Source organism: Cynoglossus semilaevis, chromosome 2, assembly GCF_000523025.1.
Source record: "Cynoglossus semilaevis isolate Cse_v1.0 chromosome 2, Cse_v1.0, whole genome shotgun sequence".
Lineage (NCBI taxonomy): Eukaryota > Metazoa > Chordata > Actinopteri > Pleuronectiformes > Cynoglossidae > Cynoglossus > Cynoglossus semilaevis.
The window spans coordinates 8,755,014-8,776,913 of NC_024308.1; the positions used below are offsets into that span (position 1 = coordinate 8,755,014).

Here is a 21,900-nt window from a genome sequence, read left to right on the forward strand (position 1 = left end):
AGATTCCAAAGTGTGTGCCAATGCTGCGAGTCAGCAGTTTGATTGACAGCATGTCAGCTACCGCCTTATCCACGAGGTGACCTATCACTGCTATAGACTGCACTCATAGACGTGCCAATAGACATCCAGGTACAGAAAATAGTTTATTTTCAATGAAGTAATGTCGAATGAAAAAGTGGAACAAAATTTTGAATTTGCGTGACGCGGCACAGAGGCTAAAATTGCTGTACAATACAACGTAAAGCGGGTGGTCACTCTAATCATGACACTTTTTACACACATATGTTTCCTTTTAACGATTACTCCATAAAATTTTGCAGCCGATTCGGTTTATTTTTTCTTTGAGTGTCGAAGTCAGTATCACTGTCACCCATACTGCCACCTATGTTCATACACGTATGTGAGTGTGCTGTTAGGTCATTGGTCACAGAGAAGGAGAGGACCTGGAAATAAGTTTACCGTGAGTTTTCATACAAGGAGTTATTAATTAATTCCATTAACATTTGAGACTATTTTTTTATTCAAACCATAGAAACGGGACAACTTGCCTCCCTTTTCAGCTTAATACGGTACTCATAGTTTGGTTTAAATACGGGAGATTCTGTTTTGCAAGAGACGGTTGGCAACCCTAGAACCACTGATTAAAACAGTGACAGTTTTTATTATGTAACGTTCTTGACGAATGAGGTGTTGATTGCTTGATTTCATGCTGATTTTGTGCAACCGCAAAAAATAATAAACTGTACTGCATACTTCTTCATAATATGTATGGCACTCCACGCCGGCAGAGGGCGATGAGCTAAATCCTGTGCATTATGGTGTTTCAGAGGTTCATCCTGTGACGCGTTATTTATCGCGCATGCGCGCTAGCTTCTTCCTTTTTCCAGTGCAGCAGAGTCAAACTCAAGTCTTTGACTCCGGGCTCCTTAATAAGGAGACGAAAAGACTGCAAAATGGTTGGTAATATGTACCAATATGTGCCATTGTACATTGATAGGTCTTCTGTACAATACATCGTGTAGTTAGATGTTTAAAAAAAGGTCGCTGTTACGAAGATTATTTTAGATTCCTCTATGCTAACGCTCACCCCGGTCTCTGCTTAAACGTGGCCTAATAGCTGCTCTCTCAAATTCAAGGTTTCCTGTTGGTCGTTGACCCCTTTAACATCAATTACTATACGAATATGCTTAAGCTTTTACAAATTAAGTCACTGAAGTTTGATTTGTAGTATTCCGTTACTCCACTAACCTGTCGTCAGCTCGACGTAGCAGCATCGTCAATTGCCTACATGGTTTTCGAATTGCTGAACAGACCCAGTGTTGGCTGGACGTGAAGCCTGACAGTTCGATGACAGACATTATCACAAATTGTTTGCCAGTGATGTTTCAAATTATATTAAATTGCTCCACGTCATTTATAAATTTTCCAGTTTTGTGAATGAGGTATGCACAGCCGCCTGTAATTTCTAATGGAAGAGTTGGCTAAAGTTAGCCTTAGCTATCATTTTTCAGCTATTACATTGAAGAAGTGTTCCCCAGTTTACATTGAATGTCTTGTCACAGGTTACCCTGACCAGCGTTGTGCCAATTATTTATTTTAGTCACGTTTTACTTTATTTAGCCAGTGCCAATCCTTTTCAGAATATAAAGTTTTTGAGCATTTGAAGTTGTTAGCGCTGACATTGACAGCCCATTAACCTTAAGTTGAGCTTTAACTTTTACATGTACCTAAATGTATTTTTGAACCAATTTTGTTTTTGTTTGTCTACAGGGGTTTGTCAAAGTGGTGAAAAACAAGGCCTACTTCAAGAGGTATCAGGTCAAATTCAGGAGGAGGAGAGGTAAGAACTTGTGACAAGTGACTTTCAGATTTATTCTTGTGTACATGTATGTTTGGTTTAAAAATGCTAAAGCTTGTTCTATTGTTTGCTTGTGTTGCTTTCAGAGGGCAAGACTGACTACTTTGCCCGTAAGCGCCTTGTCATCCAAGATAAGAACAAATACAACACACCTAAGTACAGGATGATTGTCCGCTTTTCCAACAGGGACATTGTCTGCCAAGTAAGCATGTTTTGTTACTATTTTGAATTTGGTAATTGATTTGTCTAGGCAATTGTCTTTTTGATAATTGAATTTACTGTAGAATATTTCATGGCTTATTTAATTTATTTTGGTGTGATGTTAAACAGTACTTAGTTGTGTTGTAAGGTTTATTAAATATTCTTTACAATTGTGTTACAGATTGCTTATGCCAAGATTGAAGGTGATATGATCGTGTGTGCTGCCTACTCACATGAGCTGCCAAAATATGGCATCAGTGTGGGTCTGACTAATTATGCAGCAGCCTATTGCACTGGTCTTCTGCTGGCCCGTAGAGTACGTATTGGGTTTCTTTGTCAGTCCCATTCATTTGTAACTTCGATCACTGGTAAGCCCATATAGGTTGGTAAAGTCGGAGAAACCTGAATTGTTTTTCTTTTCTTTCCTTAGCTGCTGAATAAGTTTGGTCTTGATAAGGTGTATGAGGGCCAAGTGGAGGTGACAGGTGACGAGTTCAACGTAGAGAGCATTGATGGTCAGCCTGGTGCCTTCACCTGTTACCTGGATGCTGGGTTGGCGAGAACCACTACAGGCAACAAGGTGTTTGGTGCTCTGAAGGGAGCAGTAGATGGAGGCCTTTCCATCCCTCACAGGTAACTTTTTAACAAAATCAATGTGCTAAGCTTTGTGTTGTTTTTGTTTTTTAAAATCCAATGAGTCACTGTTAGGAGGGACATAACTTGGAAAGTCTGTAAATAAATCTGCTCTTTTCAAGTGAGCTAATTGAGGCGTCAACCCATTGCTTCCTCCTTTTTAAAACCTTTAGATAGGAATCCTGAGCCAGATGCAGCCCAGTCTTTTTTGCTTGGGTTTCATGTGAGAATTTTTTTTTATGTTTGTTTGTAAAAGTTTGTAAATTGATCAAGTGTGGGTTATTTCCAAACAGCATTCATGGTTCATAGACATCATTGCATACACTGACTCAACTAAGGGCTGTTACATCTCTGTGAATTTTTTTTTCTTTCTAAAATTGCATCAAACATTTCATGGCAAAACAACAGTATCACTGTCCTCTTTAAATAAATCTCTATGTTCATAATACACAATACAGTTATATTGTTTACCTCATTAAATTCACTCTCTTGTCTCCTAGCACTAAGCGATTCCCTGGATACGATACAGAAAGCAAGGAGTTCAATGCCGAAGTCCATCGCAAGCACATCTTGGGCATCAATGTATCGGAGTACATGAGCTACCTGATGGAGGAGGATGAGGAAGCATACAAGAAGCAGTTCTCTCGCTTCATCAAGAATGGAGTCAACCCTGAATCGGCAAGTCCTTGTCCTACTTTCCCAGTTTGGCAAATTATATTAAGAAAAAAAGGATGGTGTTACTCAGACCACACTGTCACAACATTCTCAAAGATCTTGCATGTGTAATTAACATTTTTGGAATCTATTAACTATTAATAACTTTAATTCTAAACCAGTACATTAATACATTCTAGTCAGTTGCTCAAGCAAAAACATGGAAGTCTGCTCCATTACAGCCATGCATAAGCATTAAATGCACATGGTTAATGCTGGTCTTTCTGCAACAATCTGTGCTTTTGCTTCTCAGTGAATGTAGTTCACTTTTCTGCTGACTAAATGCTGAATAGTTTATGTATTCTAATGACTATGATGAAATTTTGTGCCATTTAAATCTACAAATGCACATTTCTGTTCTGTTAGTTATATTTTACTTCACTGTTATGTAAATGAATAATTAAGGACCTGGTTAGCAAGACATGAGCATAAAACATTTGTTGTGATTTCTTTCTTCCTGGCACATGGTTTTTGGTAGTCATATTTTATGGTTGAATGTTTTGCTAAAACGCCTCATTTAATAATATGAATTATTGTTGTAACCTGAACCATATCTTTTATGATTTATTTAAAATTAGAATGATTTAAATATCAATTTTAGATACATAGGGCTTGTAACTGCACGTGTGTTTATAATGTATTTAGCCATACACAACCATTGGCGCAAATACCCATGAGCCCCCAAAAAATATACAGTGTAAAAATGTACATTTACAAATTGTCTCGGGGAACCATATATATTTCAGAATGGAACAAAATTCCAGCTATCTCTGACACTATTGCGAGGGAACCTAACCGCTGCTTGCACGAGTCATTTAATCACTTCCAGCATCACTACATTAGTTGGTGGTTAGCACAGAAATGGCTTCTAAAGTTGGGTTGAAATGGTGTTATAGTAGGAACATTACGTTTTCTTAGTCAACTACAGTAGTGGTGGAGAAGGGAAAGGAAAATATTTAAGGCATGTAATGAAGTGACTTCTTATTGATAGACACTGGTCAATGTTATCGTTGTTAAAATGGGCCCTGGTTATGCATCAAATACATCACATTGTGGGTGTATTTGGGACAAAAGCAGGGAAAACTACAATTTATAAGAAGCACATCATGAGGCAGTAGTATCGCATCCTAGTAAGAGGTAGTGTCACAGTAGAAGTTTGGAGTAGCAAAATACCTGCTGTATTTAGGATTTCATCTTTTATATTCTATTGTTCAAATAATCAAATACTTCATCATTTGTCATTTTTTAATAAATAACAAAGGTATTTGCTTTCAATGTAAATATACTGGATATCAACTCTACTAAATTGTGGCCATGTGTACTGTTGGATACCATTTCATCCATACAGATGTGTATGTGTGCTTCATGGTGACATCATAAAATCTCTTAAAAGCACACCCATAACTGTTGTTATCATCTATATTGGGAGTGAGATGTTAGTTACTACACTAGGGCATTTGTTCACTATTGTAGATTAATTGGTTATTAGTTTTTAGTAAAAATGTTTATTTTCCCTCCAGATTGAGGAAATGTACAAGAAGGCTCATGCTGCCATTCGTGAAAACCCTGTCCACGAAAAGAAGCCTCCCAAAGAAGTCAAGAAGAAGAGGTGAGGAATTTGATTTGTAGTTGTAATGGGTGGAGAATTTCTAGGCGAACTATTTACCTAAAGGTTCTCCACCCTTTCACTACATCCACTGATGATCTGTTGCTTTGGTCTTTACATTCTCTCTCTCATTCATTTATTCGTTCTGCTAATTCTTACTTTGTCTTTGTAACACTAGGTGGAACCGGGCCAAGTTGTCATTGGCCCAGAGAAAAGACCGTGTTGCCCAGAAAAAGGCCAGTTTCCTCAGAGCTCAAGAACAAGAGGATGCTGAATAAAATTTACACGGTCCTAATGAGTTTGTCCCAAATAAACTTTTTCAAATGAGTCAGTCTTCTGGTGTGGATTCGTCAAGAGTTTAGACTGATTTATGGTACTGTTGATGAACAAGAGTGGTTTGGTCATGTAAGGAAAGGAGATGGTGGTTTTCTTTTAATGACAACTTTCAGTTCAGTCAGAAATTTCATTATGTAAGCCTGACTTAATGTATATGCAAAGTAAATTGAGGTGATTTAAGAATGAGCCTTAGATTACATTTTATCAATGAAGACAAATTCTGTCTACAGTCTGTTTGCTTTTCTCTGATTGGCAGTTGACAATACTCAGGATGTGGTTGTTCTGTACTTTCTCAAATTTAAGAACCTGGTTAAAATGGGAATGAGGTACTGATAGGCTACATTCCTGAGAGCTTGGATCCACTTGGGATGTTCTAGGTGTGATCTGAAATCACATCAGACGAATGAAATTGAACATCAGTTTAAAAAGGAACACATTTACTTGATGTCACTCCTCAATTACTTAAACATTTTTTATTTTGGTGTGGAACTCTTAATCTCTCAATTTGCATGGACATCCCCAGTATGACCTTTGATATGGACTGACCCTCCAGTGAACTTAGTAGCAGACACTCCTATCATCATAACTGCATCCAGCTGAACATCACTGCAGTGCAACTAATTCAAAAAGAACAGTCATCTGTTCTTTCTGTCTGTCCATCAATAAGGCAAAATCACATGACATCTTCATTAAGGGCAGAATTCACACATCCATTTTCAGACTGGGGGAAATATGTTTGATGAAAATCATCTATCAACTTACTGATGCAGTGTAATAAAACTTCATTATACCTTCATATAAAATGACTCCATTATGTCTGCAGACGGTTGTGGCTTAATCACTACAGTAGTTGTTTGTGTAGTTTTTACTGTCATTATGAGTACTTGTTTCGTTCATATAAAAATATGTTTATAAAGCTTATAGTAATAAAAGCAAATGTGCTTTAGTTTTAGGCACTATTTTTTTTAAATTATCTATTTTACAATTGCTCCAAATAGGTTGTTGAGGAAGATTAACACATTTGTTTTTACACATATATAACAATTACACCATTTATTTTAATAATTATTTTAAATTTTCATTAGTAACGATTACATTAAAGAATATCAATTTCATCAACTAAACAAAATAAATTAGAATTTATCAAACACTAGATGTCGCTGCGGTACCACCATGACGTCTAAACTCTTGCGTGGCTTCTTAACTTTAAATTTAAAACTTTAAATAAAGACATAGCAAATGAGTTTGAATGTGTTTTTAAACCGATTCATTGCTATATAATAAACAATGAGTCAAAAATCGTAAATTTTCAAAAAACGGTTGTGTTCGTCCCATAAATAGAAATATACAGAATGTTTTTTAGCCAAACTGTAAGACGTAGCTATACAACTGCCAATAAAATGTAATTATGAAAGTACACACACAGAGAGACCAAACGCGAGTATACCACAGCTCTATATAACAACTAAGTGATATTTAATATGAATTTGATGCAGTTAACCCTGTACCACTAGAGGGAGCCAATTAACACATATGGTACACATACCATAGTTTTAGAACCACTTAGCTAAATTATGTATTCCATGTTGTATATACATATATACATATAGTATAATTCACCCCTAAATATTGTTATAGATCGCCCTCTGTTGACAAGCAATGACGTGATGTAAACAACCACACGTCACACATTACTTAAATAATTCATAGTTATTGTTTTAAAAATTCTCCAATCTTACTTACATGTCTTACTTACTAATCTCTTCAAACGGCAGCTGTATGTATTTAAAGAAAATGCCACGTTGCTCTCTTAAAGTGTTATATTTTTATTTTCCCTTCAGTTTCAGCTGAGGTAGTGGAACTGTTCCGAAACTGTTCCTGGTTCTTAGCACTCTTTTCCACAGGGAGCGCAGCGGCGGAGTGGCTCAAACACTAGGGGGCGGTATTTCTCTCTCTCTCTCTCTCTCTCTCCCTCTCTCTCGCAAACGCATACCCTCGCGCTTGTTCACACGCACTCGCACCCTCCCTCCTGCCCACCACAAAGCAGTTAAATCGGCAGGAAAACTGTAAGAAAGCAGCAGAGCTTAGTCCCGGTCTGCTGTGTTCTGGGCTGCAGGAGAAGGACTCGGAGAGGCAGCAGAGTTGGAAACTACTATTTTCGACTCGAAGACACTTTTCCTTTTGAATTATCTCCACTTTCCACCAGTTTTAAGAAGAAGACTCAGAAGTATAAGAAGCGAACCTTCAGTCGGAGGTAAGGATTCAAGGATTCGACTCTGTTTTTCCGATATCTAAAAAGAACTTGCCGTACAGTCCGCAGGGCTATACATATATCTATCTCTATATATTTAAATCTATATATTAATATATATAGTATCGATGTTGGATGTTGTAAAACAGCGACAGTTACGGGTTTCTTCGTGCCGCAGAAGTAAGTTTTCACACACGTTTCCAGGTTTACGTTTTCAGAACCAAACACGTCGGTTTTTTTCCCATTCTTCCAGAAAAACAAGGTTTTCTAATTCCCTCATGTCTGGAACTGATGTACGCGACACACGTTTTTGTGTTTAGCAATGTCGAAGCAATTCGTAACCAATTTGGTTAGTTTGGAACAAAAACATTCACACATTTACCTTCATTTTTTTAAACTTCAGTGGGAAGTAGAGTCTGTACGAGGAGTAACTGTACCTCGCATATCTTCTGGTATCAATCAGTTTATGTCAGAAAATAGGTGTTTTTTGTTTTTGTAATACAGGCAGTTTTGCGGATTAAAAAATGCTCCAGCCATGATCCGGAGACAGAGACCTTAAGAGACAGAACCTGCTTTTGAGGTTAAGGTCAAAGGTTATAGGATATAGATGTAAATTGTCATATATATACATATATAAAGACTGTGTGCTTACGTCAGGTAGCTGGTCTTCAGCTGGTGGTGTAGAATAGAGAAAACCTAACAGCCGTTAATATCTGGACGTTAAATTGATTTTACGACAATTAAATAGTGCAGAGTACTTTACAACATCAGTGCAGCGACCAGCATTACGTATTACTACGACTAAAGTGTTGGAGCAATTGTACAACAGGAAATTAGAGGAAGGGTTCCTGGGTTCATTGGTTCCTTGCGTGTTTCGGCGTTGGACGTCAAGAATAGCTGTAGTTATCAATAGGTGTTAAGTGATTCAAGTGAAATGTTACTATTTAAAACAATTGTTTTCGTGTCACCCGTGTTTTGTTTTTTTCACCTGATTGGCGGGGTGTCAGTATGCCGTGAGTGCAGGTTCGTGAAAGTGCGTCTTGCGACCGCAGCAGTGAAGCCGTGCAGCCACACTGCCTCTCTCTCTCTCCCTCACTCAGTCACTCAGACACACACACACACACACACACACACACACAGCAGACATGCATACAAACACAACCCTAAAAGTTTTGCATATGAAAACTTTTTGAGGCCCACAGAATTCCGTCAGTCGTAAGTCCTGCATTCATCAGGGGCAGAGAAGGTCAGCTTCTAATTTGAATTAGATTTTATTGTTTCACATTGAGGACAAGTAGCAAAAGAACTGCTACATACTGTTTTGATTCGCTTCCTGCTGCAGCCACAGGGCCCGTATTCCGTGTTTTTTCGTCTCTTCCCCTCAAAGAGTCTTTCATTATGGTACAGCAGCAGTGGCCAGCTGCCATGCCATTTACAATTTGCAAATTATAGATTCTTCAGAAAGTGTTTTTTTTTAACACGGAGCAAGTAGTTCCCTCTTCCTGTGATGCGGACAGAGGTATAAAGAGGTTGGCATGCTCTTGTATGGAGTATCATATATGTAAATGGAAATTGTTACTTCGTAAAAAACAAACTGCAAGTTTACATTCTAATATCTATTTTCTACATTCTATATATTAAAGTAAAGATTGTACACTTAGATATGTGTAATTGTTTTCACTGTTAAGAGCTGCGTTGCAGTTTTTCCAAGATAATAATCATACTGTGATGCCATCTTACAACAAAACCAACAAAGTGATTGAGGAGGAGGATTATGATGATGATGCTGCTCAACGCGTGAATGACTTTCTGGGCCAGTTCCTATCAGAGGCTTATGCATGAATAACTGGTTAAGTCCGGGAGCTGAAGCAACAAAACTTGATAGGGGGCATGCTAACTCGTAGAGGACTAAATATATTGACTGGGTTGAATGGGAGTGTGGCTCCAGTAGAATAAAGAAACTGCTCGTACACAGAGCTGACTGACTCTTCCATCTATGGGACGCATTTCTCTCACTGACAAATCATGTCGCTCAATATCATCAAATTAATACTTAAAAGCAGGAATTAGAAAGGATTAGAAATGTAATTGGTTTGTTGCAATAATCAATGTATGTGACTGATTGTGTTTTATGTTGAAACTCAATTAGAACATTTTATCACCATCTGTTGTTGGTGTCATATAGATCTAAAGAAGAAAATGGTGATCATTATCCTTTGTTGACACCCAGGCTTATCCACTGCTGTCAACACAGCACACTACACACTACCATCGCCACCACAGCACTTCCATGAACACCACTACCATTCCCTAAAATGATTCCAACAACAGAACCAAGACCACTAGCATCACCAACAACACTAGCATTACCACCGTCTACCAGGGTGTCTCACCTCACCAACACTACCACTGTTACTGTAATCACCACCAACAATAACTTCATTTACTACACACATGGGAAATAAGAAAGAACTCTGTCATGAACACTGACACATCTTTAACCTGTAACCAGGTACTGTACACACCTTTCTACTACTGTGCAGAGCAATTAACAAATGTACAGCAAAACATTGTTAACCACACTGCCAACACCAAGTGTCAACTTTGGATGATTTTCTTTCTTGGCAACCCAGCAACTTGCCAGTTTCTTGAGGCTCTCCCTTCCAGAGCAGTATTCCTCTGGAAGGCTGCCGTGTTAAATGCTTAAGAATGAACTGTAGAGAATTGAAAAGGGAGGGCATTAAAAGGGAAGGGAAACTCGGCTCTCATCTTTCCCATCATGTAATGGTGCCAGCATCGGTGGTTTTGATGATGTGGAGAGTTCAGTAACTAGAACTGCGGGTAATGTTGTGGATGGCCAGGAGACAGGTCCAGAGGGATATTTAAACTAGCATTCAGAGCGGAGTGGTGGAATGCAATGGTTTGGTTGTGCACAGGCACACACACACACACACACACACACACATACAGTATAAATCTTCATTTTGGAAGGGAGCCTGTACCACAGTCTCTAGTTTAAAAGAAGATCTTTTTTTTTGTCTAGTGTCACCAGACCTACTTGGATTACAGCTTGGTAATAAAATATGTTGAAGTAATGATTCCAATAACAACTCAATTTGTAATGCCCCATGCAAATGTGCACAAAAAGTCATAAATAAAAAATAAGTAACAACATAGCACATCAGTGCAAAATAATAGTATTTTTTTTTTACTATTTTAAACAATCATACAAAGATAATGCCTTTACAGGAAGTCTGTAGTACTGTGTTTATTAGTAAAACAAATTAAAACACCTTGCACATTACACTTTTGGAAGTAAAAATGTATGTGTTTAATTTGCTGTCATGTAGTTTTACATTAAAGAGACGTACATGCTTTTCTAAGAAAAACCCTATTTTGTACAAGTGCTATGCTCTCATCGTGTTTCCATCCCATTTCGCCACCTCACAAAACTCCACAAATACATGCTTTTTGACCAAAAGAAACTTTGTTAAGCTCATTAAATTAAAGCAACAAACTTTAATTGTACCGAAATGTGCAAATAAAAATGAGCAGCACAACATGGTTGACAAGATCGTGTGCAAGGTTTCCTTTGATCTGCTCCATAAATCCTGATCATGTCCTTTTCCCTGCTCTGAGTAAATGTTTTATTTGTTCCAGATGCTCTAATTACTCTCTCCATGGCAGCAGACGTGGAGGCTCAGATTATTTACAAGTGTACTTGGATTATGATTAACAGATTTATATTTGTAACAGAGTCTTTCCATATTCAGTTCTTCACGTTTTCAGTTCAAATTATTGTTGTTGAAGACTTAATCAGTGAGTAGACTAAAACATGACCTTAAAAACAATAATAATAAAAAAAACCTTTCGTACATTTTAATCTCACTCTGTATTTCCATATATTAGGGCAAACACTAATTTTTCCAACTCCTTCCTTCCCCAGAAGGACAGTATTATTCATTTTATCTAACAAAAAGCCAAAGAGACGGACTGGTAGGATTCCTTCCAGTCATACACAAAGTTCTCAGTTTAATTTAAGTTCCTCCTGTTGTGTTGAGCCAGGAAAGACATTTGTCAAATCATTGTTAAGACACTTAAATAATAAAGGAATCAGACAAAAGAGATACTTCATCTAATTTCTATAACAAAGGCCAAAAACACGACCACACGCATTAGAAAGTGAGCCAAGCCCAACAACCCAGGTAAATCCTAGTCGTGCTAATCCAGGCGATCTTCAAATTCCAATTGTAATCTAAAAAATATTTGACCACTTTCTCCACTCCTTCAGAAGTGGCTTTGTTGGGAAGAGCTCACATTAGAACTACAGGGGGAGAATCCAGCCCCTCCACTCATGCGGGCCTAACCACTTCCTGTACCTCCTATGAAAATTGTCTGTGAAATCTCCTCTAATAAGTGCAGACTTAAAAGCACAGGCAGTGAACCAATGGCACAGCATGAACAAGATGTTTCCTAATACTTGCAGCCAGCAGTGCCACAGAACCAACAGAAACAACACGGTCTTGACAGTGTTGAAAAAAGAAAAATCACTCTGCAGTGTGAGTGATGGCTCATGATATGTGTAATGAAATCAGTGTGGGGTGAGGGAGTATCTGGAGTATGTGTACATGTCATTGGGGGTTTGTGGGTGTGAAGTCTTCTCTGTGGATACCTTCCTCAGAGCCATTACAAGTATTAATAGACATGTCTTTGGTGCAACTACCACGCTGCTGAAAGGAAGAGATAAGGATAAGTGTCCTCCCCTCTCTGTGTGAGTCCAACTTCGATGAAGTCTTTGTTGGTCTCCAAAGACTGGCAGTGTGACCGGAGACCTGACAGCAGCTGTCACATTTATCGGTGTTGAAAGTCCTAGTTAAATATGTTTTTGTTTTGCATTTTTAAACATATTAAAAATAATGATTTATATTTTTATTTGACCAAATTTAAGTTATTTAAAAAGTGCTTTGTGTAAAACTAGGTTTAAAAATCTTCAGTGAAATTCTTACTAAAATCAAGTTAAGGCAATTTTATTTGTACATTTGTCTCAATGGACTAAAATTTAAATTAAAATAAGCCTCCTATAAAAATACAACAGGGAAAAATGGAGTAATGTGTGTAGGTTTTATGAATATTACTGAAACCCAAATTAAATCACACACTCAGCAAATCTTATGAAAAAACTGCCTTTTAACAGGAAGAAATCTTCAGCAGATCCAGGCTCAGTGTTGCTGTTTACCTCGGCAGATCGAAAACAAAATTTAAACAACATGCAGCCCATTCAGTTCATGCCAAATGAAAGTGAATGTCAGTCAACTTCATAAAGAACTTTTTTTCATTAAACTGCATGTCACTTTGCTTTCAATAGTAATTACAGTTAATGAATAGTTATGCTATGCTAGCTGGTTGTCTTCCCCCTTTTTGCTTTCCTCTTCATCAGGAGTATTTTTGGAATGACTTGGCAGAGATTTTGCACTGGTTCCTCTTTCTGAGCCAAAATGTTTCCATTGAGGTTGGGAGAAAAAGGCCAGAGTGGACTTAAACAGTTGATATGGCAGACAAGGAGCCTTACCTCAAAGCTGCTCCCTCCCCCAGCCAAAGATAGTATTCCCATAAATTGCTGAAATTAGCAGAAAAGTCTGTAGATGACGTCTAAAACTAAACTAAACTAAAAGATTAGCAAGAAAATACAAAAGTTAAATCTAAAGTCAAAATTACATTAAAAACATGATGAGATCTAGCTAAAAAAAAAAGAAAATCATCATAACACAACCAAAAAATATGTAAAAATCAATTTTGTGTAGTTTAAATGTGATAATAGTGCAGAGTCAATCATCCTAAATTCAGAATACCTCAGAATCATCACTGAGGTAAACAAATGTTATTACCTCACTCGTTGAGCCAGGCATGTTAATGAGTGTGTTCTGTCTATGGTTAAGTAAACATCAGAAAAACCTGATAAATGGATGTATGTGTGTCTGCAAACAGGGGTCATTTAAAGGACGTCATCTCTCCTGCAGTAACAAACGTCTGGCTAATCTGCATTGATTATGTTAATTGACACCGTGGATTTGGTGTCTTCATTAGTTGCAGTCAGTGGGGAACACAAGAGTAGGCGATACATGAGAGGATCTTAGCTAAATTCAGCCTCCCGTTGTCCTCAAACCAGCAAATCCTGTTATATTATTATTAAATTATACCAAGATTTTTACACTTTCAGATATTTCCATACTGCTCACAGTCAATCACAGTTAGGTGGTGTTTGGGTTAAATGCACTACACAAAAAATAATTGATTTTTAAAAATGGGAGGGGAGGTAACTCCATTTTTCTCCCACAGTCCATAAGATATGCAGGTTGAGAGATTAAGTTTATTTCTCTCTACATGTGACCCTGCTATAGACTAGATAACTTTCCAGTGTATACCCGACCTTCGATCAATGACTGCTGGGATTAGCTCCAGCTCCCCTCATGACCCTGACTAGGATTAAGCAGCAAAGAATAAATGAATGAAGAGAAGACCATTCTTTCAAAATAAAAGAAGAAGAAACCCTTTTCAATGGTCATTTGTTGGAAGCTCTTCATACGTTATCGACTAAGTCACATGATCATTTGGTCCTAAATCTAAGCTTATTCTCTTGCGCAGCTTTTTATGTTTAAAAGGTGGCATATTTACATTTGAGTTTTAAAGAAAAGGGGAAAAAGAAACCTGGGACTTTAATTGGATACTACTCTAAAACATGGTAATGTTTACCAAGTGATCCAGCCTGGTGTGTGCGTGGGGTTTCTTAGTGTAGTCTGGTTTCATCTCACAGCCCAAAAATGTGCTCATTAGGGGTTAATGTTATTGTTAAAATTGGCCATAGGTTTGAATGCGTGTGATTGGTTGTTGAACATATGAAGTGACTATTATACCCAATAACCTATTGTGCATTTTGTAATTGTTCACCAGAATGAGGCTGGGTAAACGCTGGAGTGTGCTGCTGCTGCTGCTTTTGGAGCTGAGTGCTATGGCACAGAAGCTGCCCACAAGAGACGAAGGGCTCTTCCAAATGCAGATCAGAGACAAGATGCTGTACCACGACTCATCCGTCATTCCAGATGGAGCAGAGATCAGTGGGTACCTCTTCAGGGACACATCAAAAAGGTGATGACTTTTTAAATTATTTTATCAAGAAAACAGATCTGGTGCTTCTAAGAACTCAAGATGTCTACTGTGGTACCATACATGTCTACTGGTTGTGTACCTAGTTTTTTAGAATAACTTTTCCTCTGCGTAATCTATGCCTGTGCTGCTGAGTATTTTGAGTAGTTGTTTGCACTGGTGGTACTTCAAGGGGTAAATATTTTCAGAGTTGGTACGCCGTGTAAAATATTTGATGGCCACTGACTTAAATGAGTGTTGTGTGTTTTTGTCAGTTTGTGCACCATGACTGCGGTTGATCTGATGCATCTAAATTATACACAGTGTACATTTTTAGAAGTTAATTTTCAGTGGTGTCTCCACTGAAAAGGGGAGTTAATATCATTCTAAGAAAATGAGGTGTTATTTGCTTAAAGCCTACTTTGATCCAACATGATTTAATGGCCATGTTTTAAGCTTGTCTCCAGAGCAGAGCACATAAGAGTGCAGATGGCTGACTGTCCAGGAGGAAATGTAGCTTTGTTGATGTCTGAGAAGTGTTTGAATAACTGCTATTAAATTGTCAAACCGTGATTCAGAGAACGGACTTAGTACATCACAGGTTTTATGTAGTATTTATACCCATAGGTGCCATTTTTGTAGTTATTTTAGATAATCAGACAGTGTAAACATCCATGTCTACATTTGTTTTTTGTTTACATACTTTTTCAAATAACTGATTTGAAAAGCTGCTCTCATTTTTGATACTTTCCCTTTTTAGTTCAATAGTTGCTAATTGCTAATGCTACAGTCAGCTAATGTCTTTTAAAGCCACATCACATACACATACGGCTGCTGTAGTAAAAAGGTGTATAGGTGTAGCCAAACAGACAAAAAATAAACTGTGCTTATATCTGGCCTATCATTTAAAAGGTACTACTTTATGGTGGAAGAAGACAACACACCCCTGTCTGTGATGGTTACACCTTGCGATGCCCCTCTGGAGTGGAAACTCACACTACAGGAGCTGCCAGAAGAGGCCAGTGGCCAGGGATCAGGTATGTTTGACATCAGACAGCAGCAGGAGAGGCTAATGATGGGTTACGTGGAAATATCACTACTCTGCACAATTACTTGGCACAGTGATGCTAGGCTTGGAGTTTTAGCGGGTTTTAATTAAGACACAGTCATGGTGTCTCGTCTGACCACTTATGTCTGACTCAACCTGAGCTGATGTGTATAATTTTAGGGCAGGGTTCTGCTGCTAAATCAAAACCATCACTTCCTCCTATTTAGGCTATCTTAGTCGTCCTCAGGCAAACTCTGCTGGACTCGAGTCTGTCTGTGTTTTTTCTCCCTTTTTCTTCTCATTCTTTTCACATTTCTTCGACAATGAATAGTTCTCTATTTGGAAAAGGCTAAATTAACATTAAAAGGTGCTGCTATATGACAAAAATAGCTTTTTGGGCTTTGTAATGGTGAAAAGATAAAGACTGCAAAGTCCCCACCAACATGTTTGACTGATGCCATTGAAACCTCACATTGTGCTCCTTATGTCTTATCTTTTCAAGGAGAATCTGAACCTCTGGAAGAGCAGAAAGAGCAGACGACCGTTGATGAAGGAACAGAGCTTTTCTCCTACAAGGGAAATGACGTTGAGTCCTACGTGGCTGTTAGCACGCCCTCTGGACTCTACGAGCTGGAGATTCTATCCACAGAGAGAGACAGTAACTTCAAGGTGTACGCCACCACGACTCCAGAGTCAGACCAGCCGTACCCCGAGCTGCCCTACGACCCTCGTGTGGACGTGACTGGCCTGGGCCACACCACCGTCACTCTTGCCTGGAAGCCTACACCCACGGGTTTCGTGATGGGTCAGCCTGTCCACTACTGTGTGGTCATTAACAAGGAACACAACTTCAAGAGCATGTGTGCCGCAGAAGCTAAGATCAGCGCTGATGACGCCTTCATGCTGGCTCCGAAGGCTGGCAGAGACTTCAGCCCGTTTGACTTCATGCACTTTGGCTTTGGTCGCTCAGAGAACGGTTTAGGCAAAGATCACGGACTAATGAGCAACAAGATTTCACGACCATACGCAGCCAAGTCCAAAACCTTAGACATTCAGAAGGTGTGCATTGGCAATAAAAATATTTTCACTGTGTCGGACCTGAAGCCAAACACACAGTACTATTTTGATGTGTTTGCCGTCAACTCTGCCACCAACACCAGCACGGCGTATGTGGGAACCTTTGCCCGGACCAAAGAGGAAGCCCGTCAGAAGACGGTGGAGTTGAAAGATGGCAAGGTATCAGAAATTTTCATCAAAAGAAAAGGAAGCAAGTTTCTGCGTTTTGCTCCAGTTTCCTCCCATCAGAGGGTGACCCTGTACGTACACACCTGTCTGGACGCCGTGCAGGTGCAGGTGAGGCGTGACGGTAGGCTACTGCTCTCCCAGAATGTGGAAGGTGTCCAACAGTTTCAGCTGAGAGGAAAGCCGAAGGCCAAGTACTTAATCCGCTTGCGGGGCAGCAGGAAAGGAGCCTCCACCCTGAAGGTGCTCGCCACCACACGACCCAGCGCCAAACAGCCTTTCCCTTCACTCCCAGAAGACACGCGCATCAAGGCCTTTGACAAGCTTCGCACCTGCTCCTCTGTCACCGTGGCCTGGCTGGGCACGCAGGACCCTAACAAATACTGCATTTACCGCAAAGAGGTACCTGATAACTACAGTGATGAACAGAGACGTCGGGAGCAGAACCAATGTGCCGGGCCCGAGACCCGCACGAAATTAGAAAAGGTCCTGTGCAAGTACTTCCACAGTCCAAATCTGCAGAAAGCTGTAACAACAGAGACCATCACAGGTCTGGAACCTGGGAAGACCTACATGCTGGACGTTTATGTCGTTGGACACAGTGGACACTCAGTGAAGTACCAGAGCAAACTGGTTAAAACAAGGAAGTACTGTTAAAATGACTCTGCAAAGAATATATCTATTATAAATATATAAATATATATGAAATAAGTTTATTTAACTAAGCGTTATTCTACCGTAGAGTGTAAACAGACTCGCGCAGCTGAGGCCTCTGGGCTGTGACTGTACTTTTTGTGGAGAAACATCAACTTGTATATTTAAGATTCTAATTCATGATGTAATGCATGGTGGCATTGGGGTCTCCAGGCCGGTGGGCTTGATACCAATCTGCCACTGAAGCACATGCAGCTACAAGGAGGACAATCTTTCCAGTTGCAGTGTTTCTTTGTAACTGCATGACACTTGCTCCGTGTCCCATCAGGTTTGTGCATTCCAGTGACATTGGACAGAGGAGACAAAGGGAGCTGCCTATGTTGTTGTGTAAATCTCTATATATGCACATATATATATGTATATGTATATGTGTGTACACACGCAACCGCAAACATTCTGTGTGACTGCGTGTGCACACGTTTTAGAAAATAATATGAATTATTTTGTACATTTTTTTGTCTGTCTTTTAAATGATAACTGTTACGTGGAGTTACCAATTGTCGACCGTTCCAGACATTCCCGACCTTCGGCCAGTGATGCTGTTAAAGCCCCATCGCGTCAATAGTTTTGTGCTGGAGATGTGTGTGTGTGTGTGTGTGTCACATGTACTGAGTTGTCCTATGAATAATAACGTACATAAACACTTAATGTAGAACAAATCATTTTGCCATCAACCTGGGTGTTGCTTTTTTTACTCAGCAGTTTACCTGTGACTTATTGTGTTTTACAGACTCAGGAACCCATACAAGGATTTGCGTCTAACTTTACCTGAACCTTTTATTTAAGGCTAAAACAGAGAATGAGTTTTTGCTGTACTTCTTTTTCCTTTATGGCACCTGTAGTGTCACAAAAGTATTAATAATTAATTACCTCAAGGCAACATAAACATCATAGTCTTTTAGATATTAATTATAGATTTGCAGAAAAAAAATCAGCATGCATCTGAGCTTCTTTATTTTCTTTGTGTCGACAAGAGAGTATTTGCATATTTTATAGCAAAGAGTTATGTTTTTTAATGACCTATCATACTTAGATGTTGTCCACTGCTCTTTACAGCTCTTATTATATACTGTCTGTTTCTGTATTCAATCGCACATGTATTAAAGGGATAGTTTTTTTTTTAATTTGGTTGTGTGAGGTATTGGTACATTAGCACTGATTGACACAGGAATCACAGTTAAACATCACACGGGAGCAGGTCAGTTCTTATTAGTGAAAATAAGGATGCTCGAAAATACTTCAAAAAGCTTACCAAATAAAAATATGTATCATAAATGACACTTTTTTTTTGCTGTTTTATTATTCTACGATTTAAGTGTTTTCACCTTTAAAAACATTTAAAGGCAATTTGGAAGAATTGGAAACGTTGCAATACTATTTAGACCTATCAGTTTACCACAAATTGGTCAAGAGAAAAACCAGATGCATGTAGGTGCACATGTCCACACATCCTGATTAAGATCCACGATCTCACTCGAATGGAAACAGACTTTGTTGCGTCAGTGAAAAGCAGATGTTGCTTCTGAACTTCCACTCTGACCTTGGTACTAGAAGTAGCTGCACTAAAGGTCTGCTTCACAGCCACAATTCACTGTCAATCAAACGTTTCCACTCGGAGGATGTGCAGGGCACTGCTATCTAGTTTCCACCAATCTGGCAAGGAAACGGGAGAATTTCTCAGGCATCCGTACGAGTGTTTAAACCAGACCTACGGTCAAGGGCTTAGCTCTGTCTCTGTAGTCATGTTGCCCAGATAAATGCAGATACTTCTGTAGAATTTTTGAAAAATTTCCTCTCTTACGTTGTGGTTTTGTTTTGCTGAAGACAAGAAAGATGTTTGAAATGACACTGCACTTACCGAATTTTAAAAGACAATGCATATTTGCTAGAAAATGGCTTTACTACGTCATGGAACTAAAGCCACACAGAGCACAAGCAGCGGCTTAAAATTTATATAATTTATGTATTTGAAAAGTCCCTTTGAGGCTCACCAGAATACAAGTCATAAATCAGGTTTCCTCTTTTCTTATGGTGGGAACTCCTGACCTGTATCCTGCACCGTGCTCTGCTGGGAGCATTTCCTCTGCTGTCGTACAGCGTGACCGTTTCCACGTTTGTCAGGAAAGGCTTGGGGCAAAGGTGGCACGCGGCTAAGGCCATGTGTTTTACCCTGCTATTTGCCTAGAACTCATTGCTTCCTGTAATGGCGGCAGTCAATTATAGCTGCTGCCCCCCCGATCCCCTCCCCATTCTCCTTACTCCCAATGCAAGTATTGATGGAGTATGTAGTTGACTGTTCAAGCCCTGACCTCTATGAGGTGCCCGACCCTAAGACGTGACTCTATTTTAATGAAATGTGGTAGTTGAAAGATTTGTGGGATTTTATATGTGGGCAAATTGAGGTGAACAAAAGGGAAGGTCTCTGAATCAAAGTTTGTGCAGAACAACAGTACACACAAGGCCAATAGGATTTACCAAAAAAACTGAAAATAGTGCGATAGAAAAGGCTTTTGGAGTTTGTTCAACATCACTGTCCTGCCAAGCCTCTGTCCTCAGCTGCAAGGCCACAGGCTACAAATGAAACAGTAATTCAAACTCAGACAAGTAGTTATGTACTACTACTCTTTCAAGGATGGAAAAGACTTTGACAACAGAGAAGAAATATGATTCAGGCTAGCCTTCTTTAGACCAAACATTACCTATTGTCACCAAGTGGGGCACAATGGACCCAAACATTGCACTCACTGAGATAAAGATATGAGACATAACAACGTTACTGTCAGCATCCAAGCTATAAACCTGATTAATAGTGCTTTTTAGTTCACTTAGTTTCTGTTCAGTTTTTTATTTCTACATTATATATGCTTCCAGGAGGGAATATTATAAGAAAACATGATACCAACATCCGTTGTTAAACAACTGATGATATGTAACTGTATTTGTCAATGCATCCAGACAAAATATCCCTGGTCCTACACTGAATATACTTAAAAAAAACCCTGATAAGACTGGACTCTGAAATCACTTTAGGTGACGTCACCATGGCCTCCAGATCCACAGTCAGGCATCAGGGATATTGCACCTATGCAAAATAGATAATTAAAATAGTAAAGAAAATACCATATCCATCCAGCTAACTTGGTGCCATTAAATTCCTCACATATATACAGTATATACACAGTTTTTTCTGATGAGGCCCTACTAGGGCTTTGCTCAGAGTGTATAAGAGGCAGAAACCAGAGTAAAATCTAGGAGACAGACTCTCTCTAGATTCAATTAAGATTTTAAAACATACTCTTCGATAAGGAATATATGAAGGCTTAGGTGAGCATGAATTAATCCTCTAGTTATGTATGCCACTCTGGGCATGTCATGTGTAATGTAGAGGAGAATTTCAGATATTGTAAGGATAAGCCTTTCTTGAAGCAGCTCTCATTTCCTAACCTCCCTGCAAACATGTCTACCTTGCTGGCAGGGTTCAGGATATTGCTCTACAAACATTTTAACGCCAACATACACTCATACAAAGAGACCCCTGTGTTAACTGCCTACGTTTATCCTTTCCTAGGAAGTGACGTATAAGTTTAGTATATTTGTAGGAGTTTAAAGAGTGGAAACAAACACGACACGGGCAGATTCCACCGTTGATTCAGCTTAATCGACCAAGCTTTTAAAGTACAAAATCAACTTTTACTTGAGGTCCCTTTATTTGAACAGCAACATGCCAGTTCTCAAAACACGGGTCTCACGTGCTCTTCACCAAGGTCAGATATTCCAAATGATGATGATTCCAATTAAGCTAAATGTCCTGCAGAAATCTCAAGATTGCCCCTTACATTTGGAAAACCTAAATGCAAAAAGTATAGTTTAATTTCTGTAGCACCAAAGTATTCCTCCCTTTGACAATTTCACAGAAACAGCAAAATACTTTGTGACGCCAGTGTAAATATTGTGTCAGTTAAACCAACGACACTTGAAATATCCCTTTAACACTGACATTTACGATCTCTGTACCTCTGTGTGTCCAGCTGGGTACAAGTGTATGTCTACTTGTATACTCAGTACCTCTGCTGCACTGGCGGTGGTCCACCCCAATAAAGCCACCCACCACCACCTTGCTTTTTTGTGCTGATAAAATTGCTTCTAAGTGGGAGTAA

The 21,900-nt window shown here is 39.1% G+C and overlaps 2 protein-coding genes across 2 annotated transcripts; both read left to right on the forward strand.

Annotated features, from left to right (window-relative positions):
- The first annotated feature begins 811 nt into the window (after nt 1–811).
- Nucleotides 812–5,339, forward strand: LOC103397662 (60S ribosomal protein L5). The gene is made up of 8 exons (XM_008336012.3): nt 812–956; nt 1,771–1,840; nt 1,945–2,060; nt 2,241–2,375; nt 2,490–2,692; nt 3,193–3,370; nt 4,927–5,015; nt 5,191–5,339. The coding sequence occupies exons 1-8, from the start codon at nt 954–956 to the stop codon at nt 5,288–5,290; spliced, it is 894 nt and encodes a 297-aa protein (XP_008334234.3). The 5' UTR covers nt 812–953; the 3' UTR covers nt 5,291–5,339.
- A 1,865-nt stretch (nt 5,340–7,204) lies between these two features.
- On the forward strand, nt 7,205–19,023 carry ndnf (neuron-derived neurotrophic factor). The gene is made up of 4 exons (XM_008335451.3): nt 7,205–7,602; nt 14,548–14,742; nt 15,652–15,776; nt 16,290–19,023. Exons 2-4 carry the CDS (start codon nt 14,549–14,551, stop codon nt 17,684–17,686), a joined length of 1,716 nt encoding a protein of 571 aa, XP_008333673.1. The 5' UTR covers nt 7,205–7,602; nt 14,548; the 3' UTR covers nt 17,687–19,023.
- Nucleotides 19,024–21,900: the final 2,877 nt, after the last annotated feature.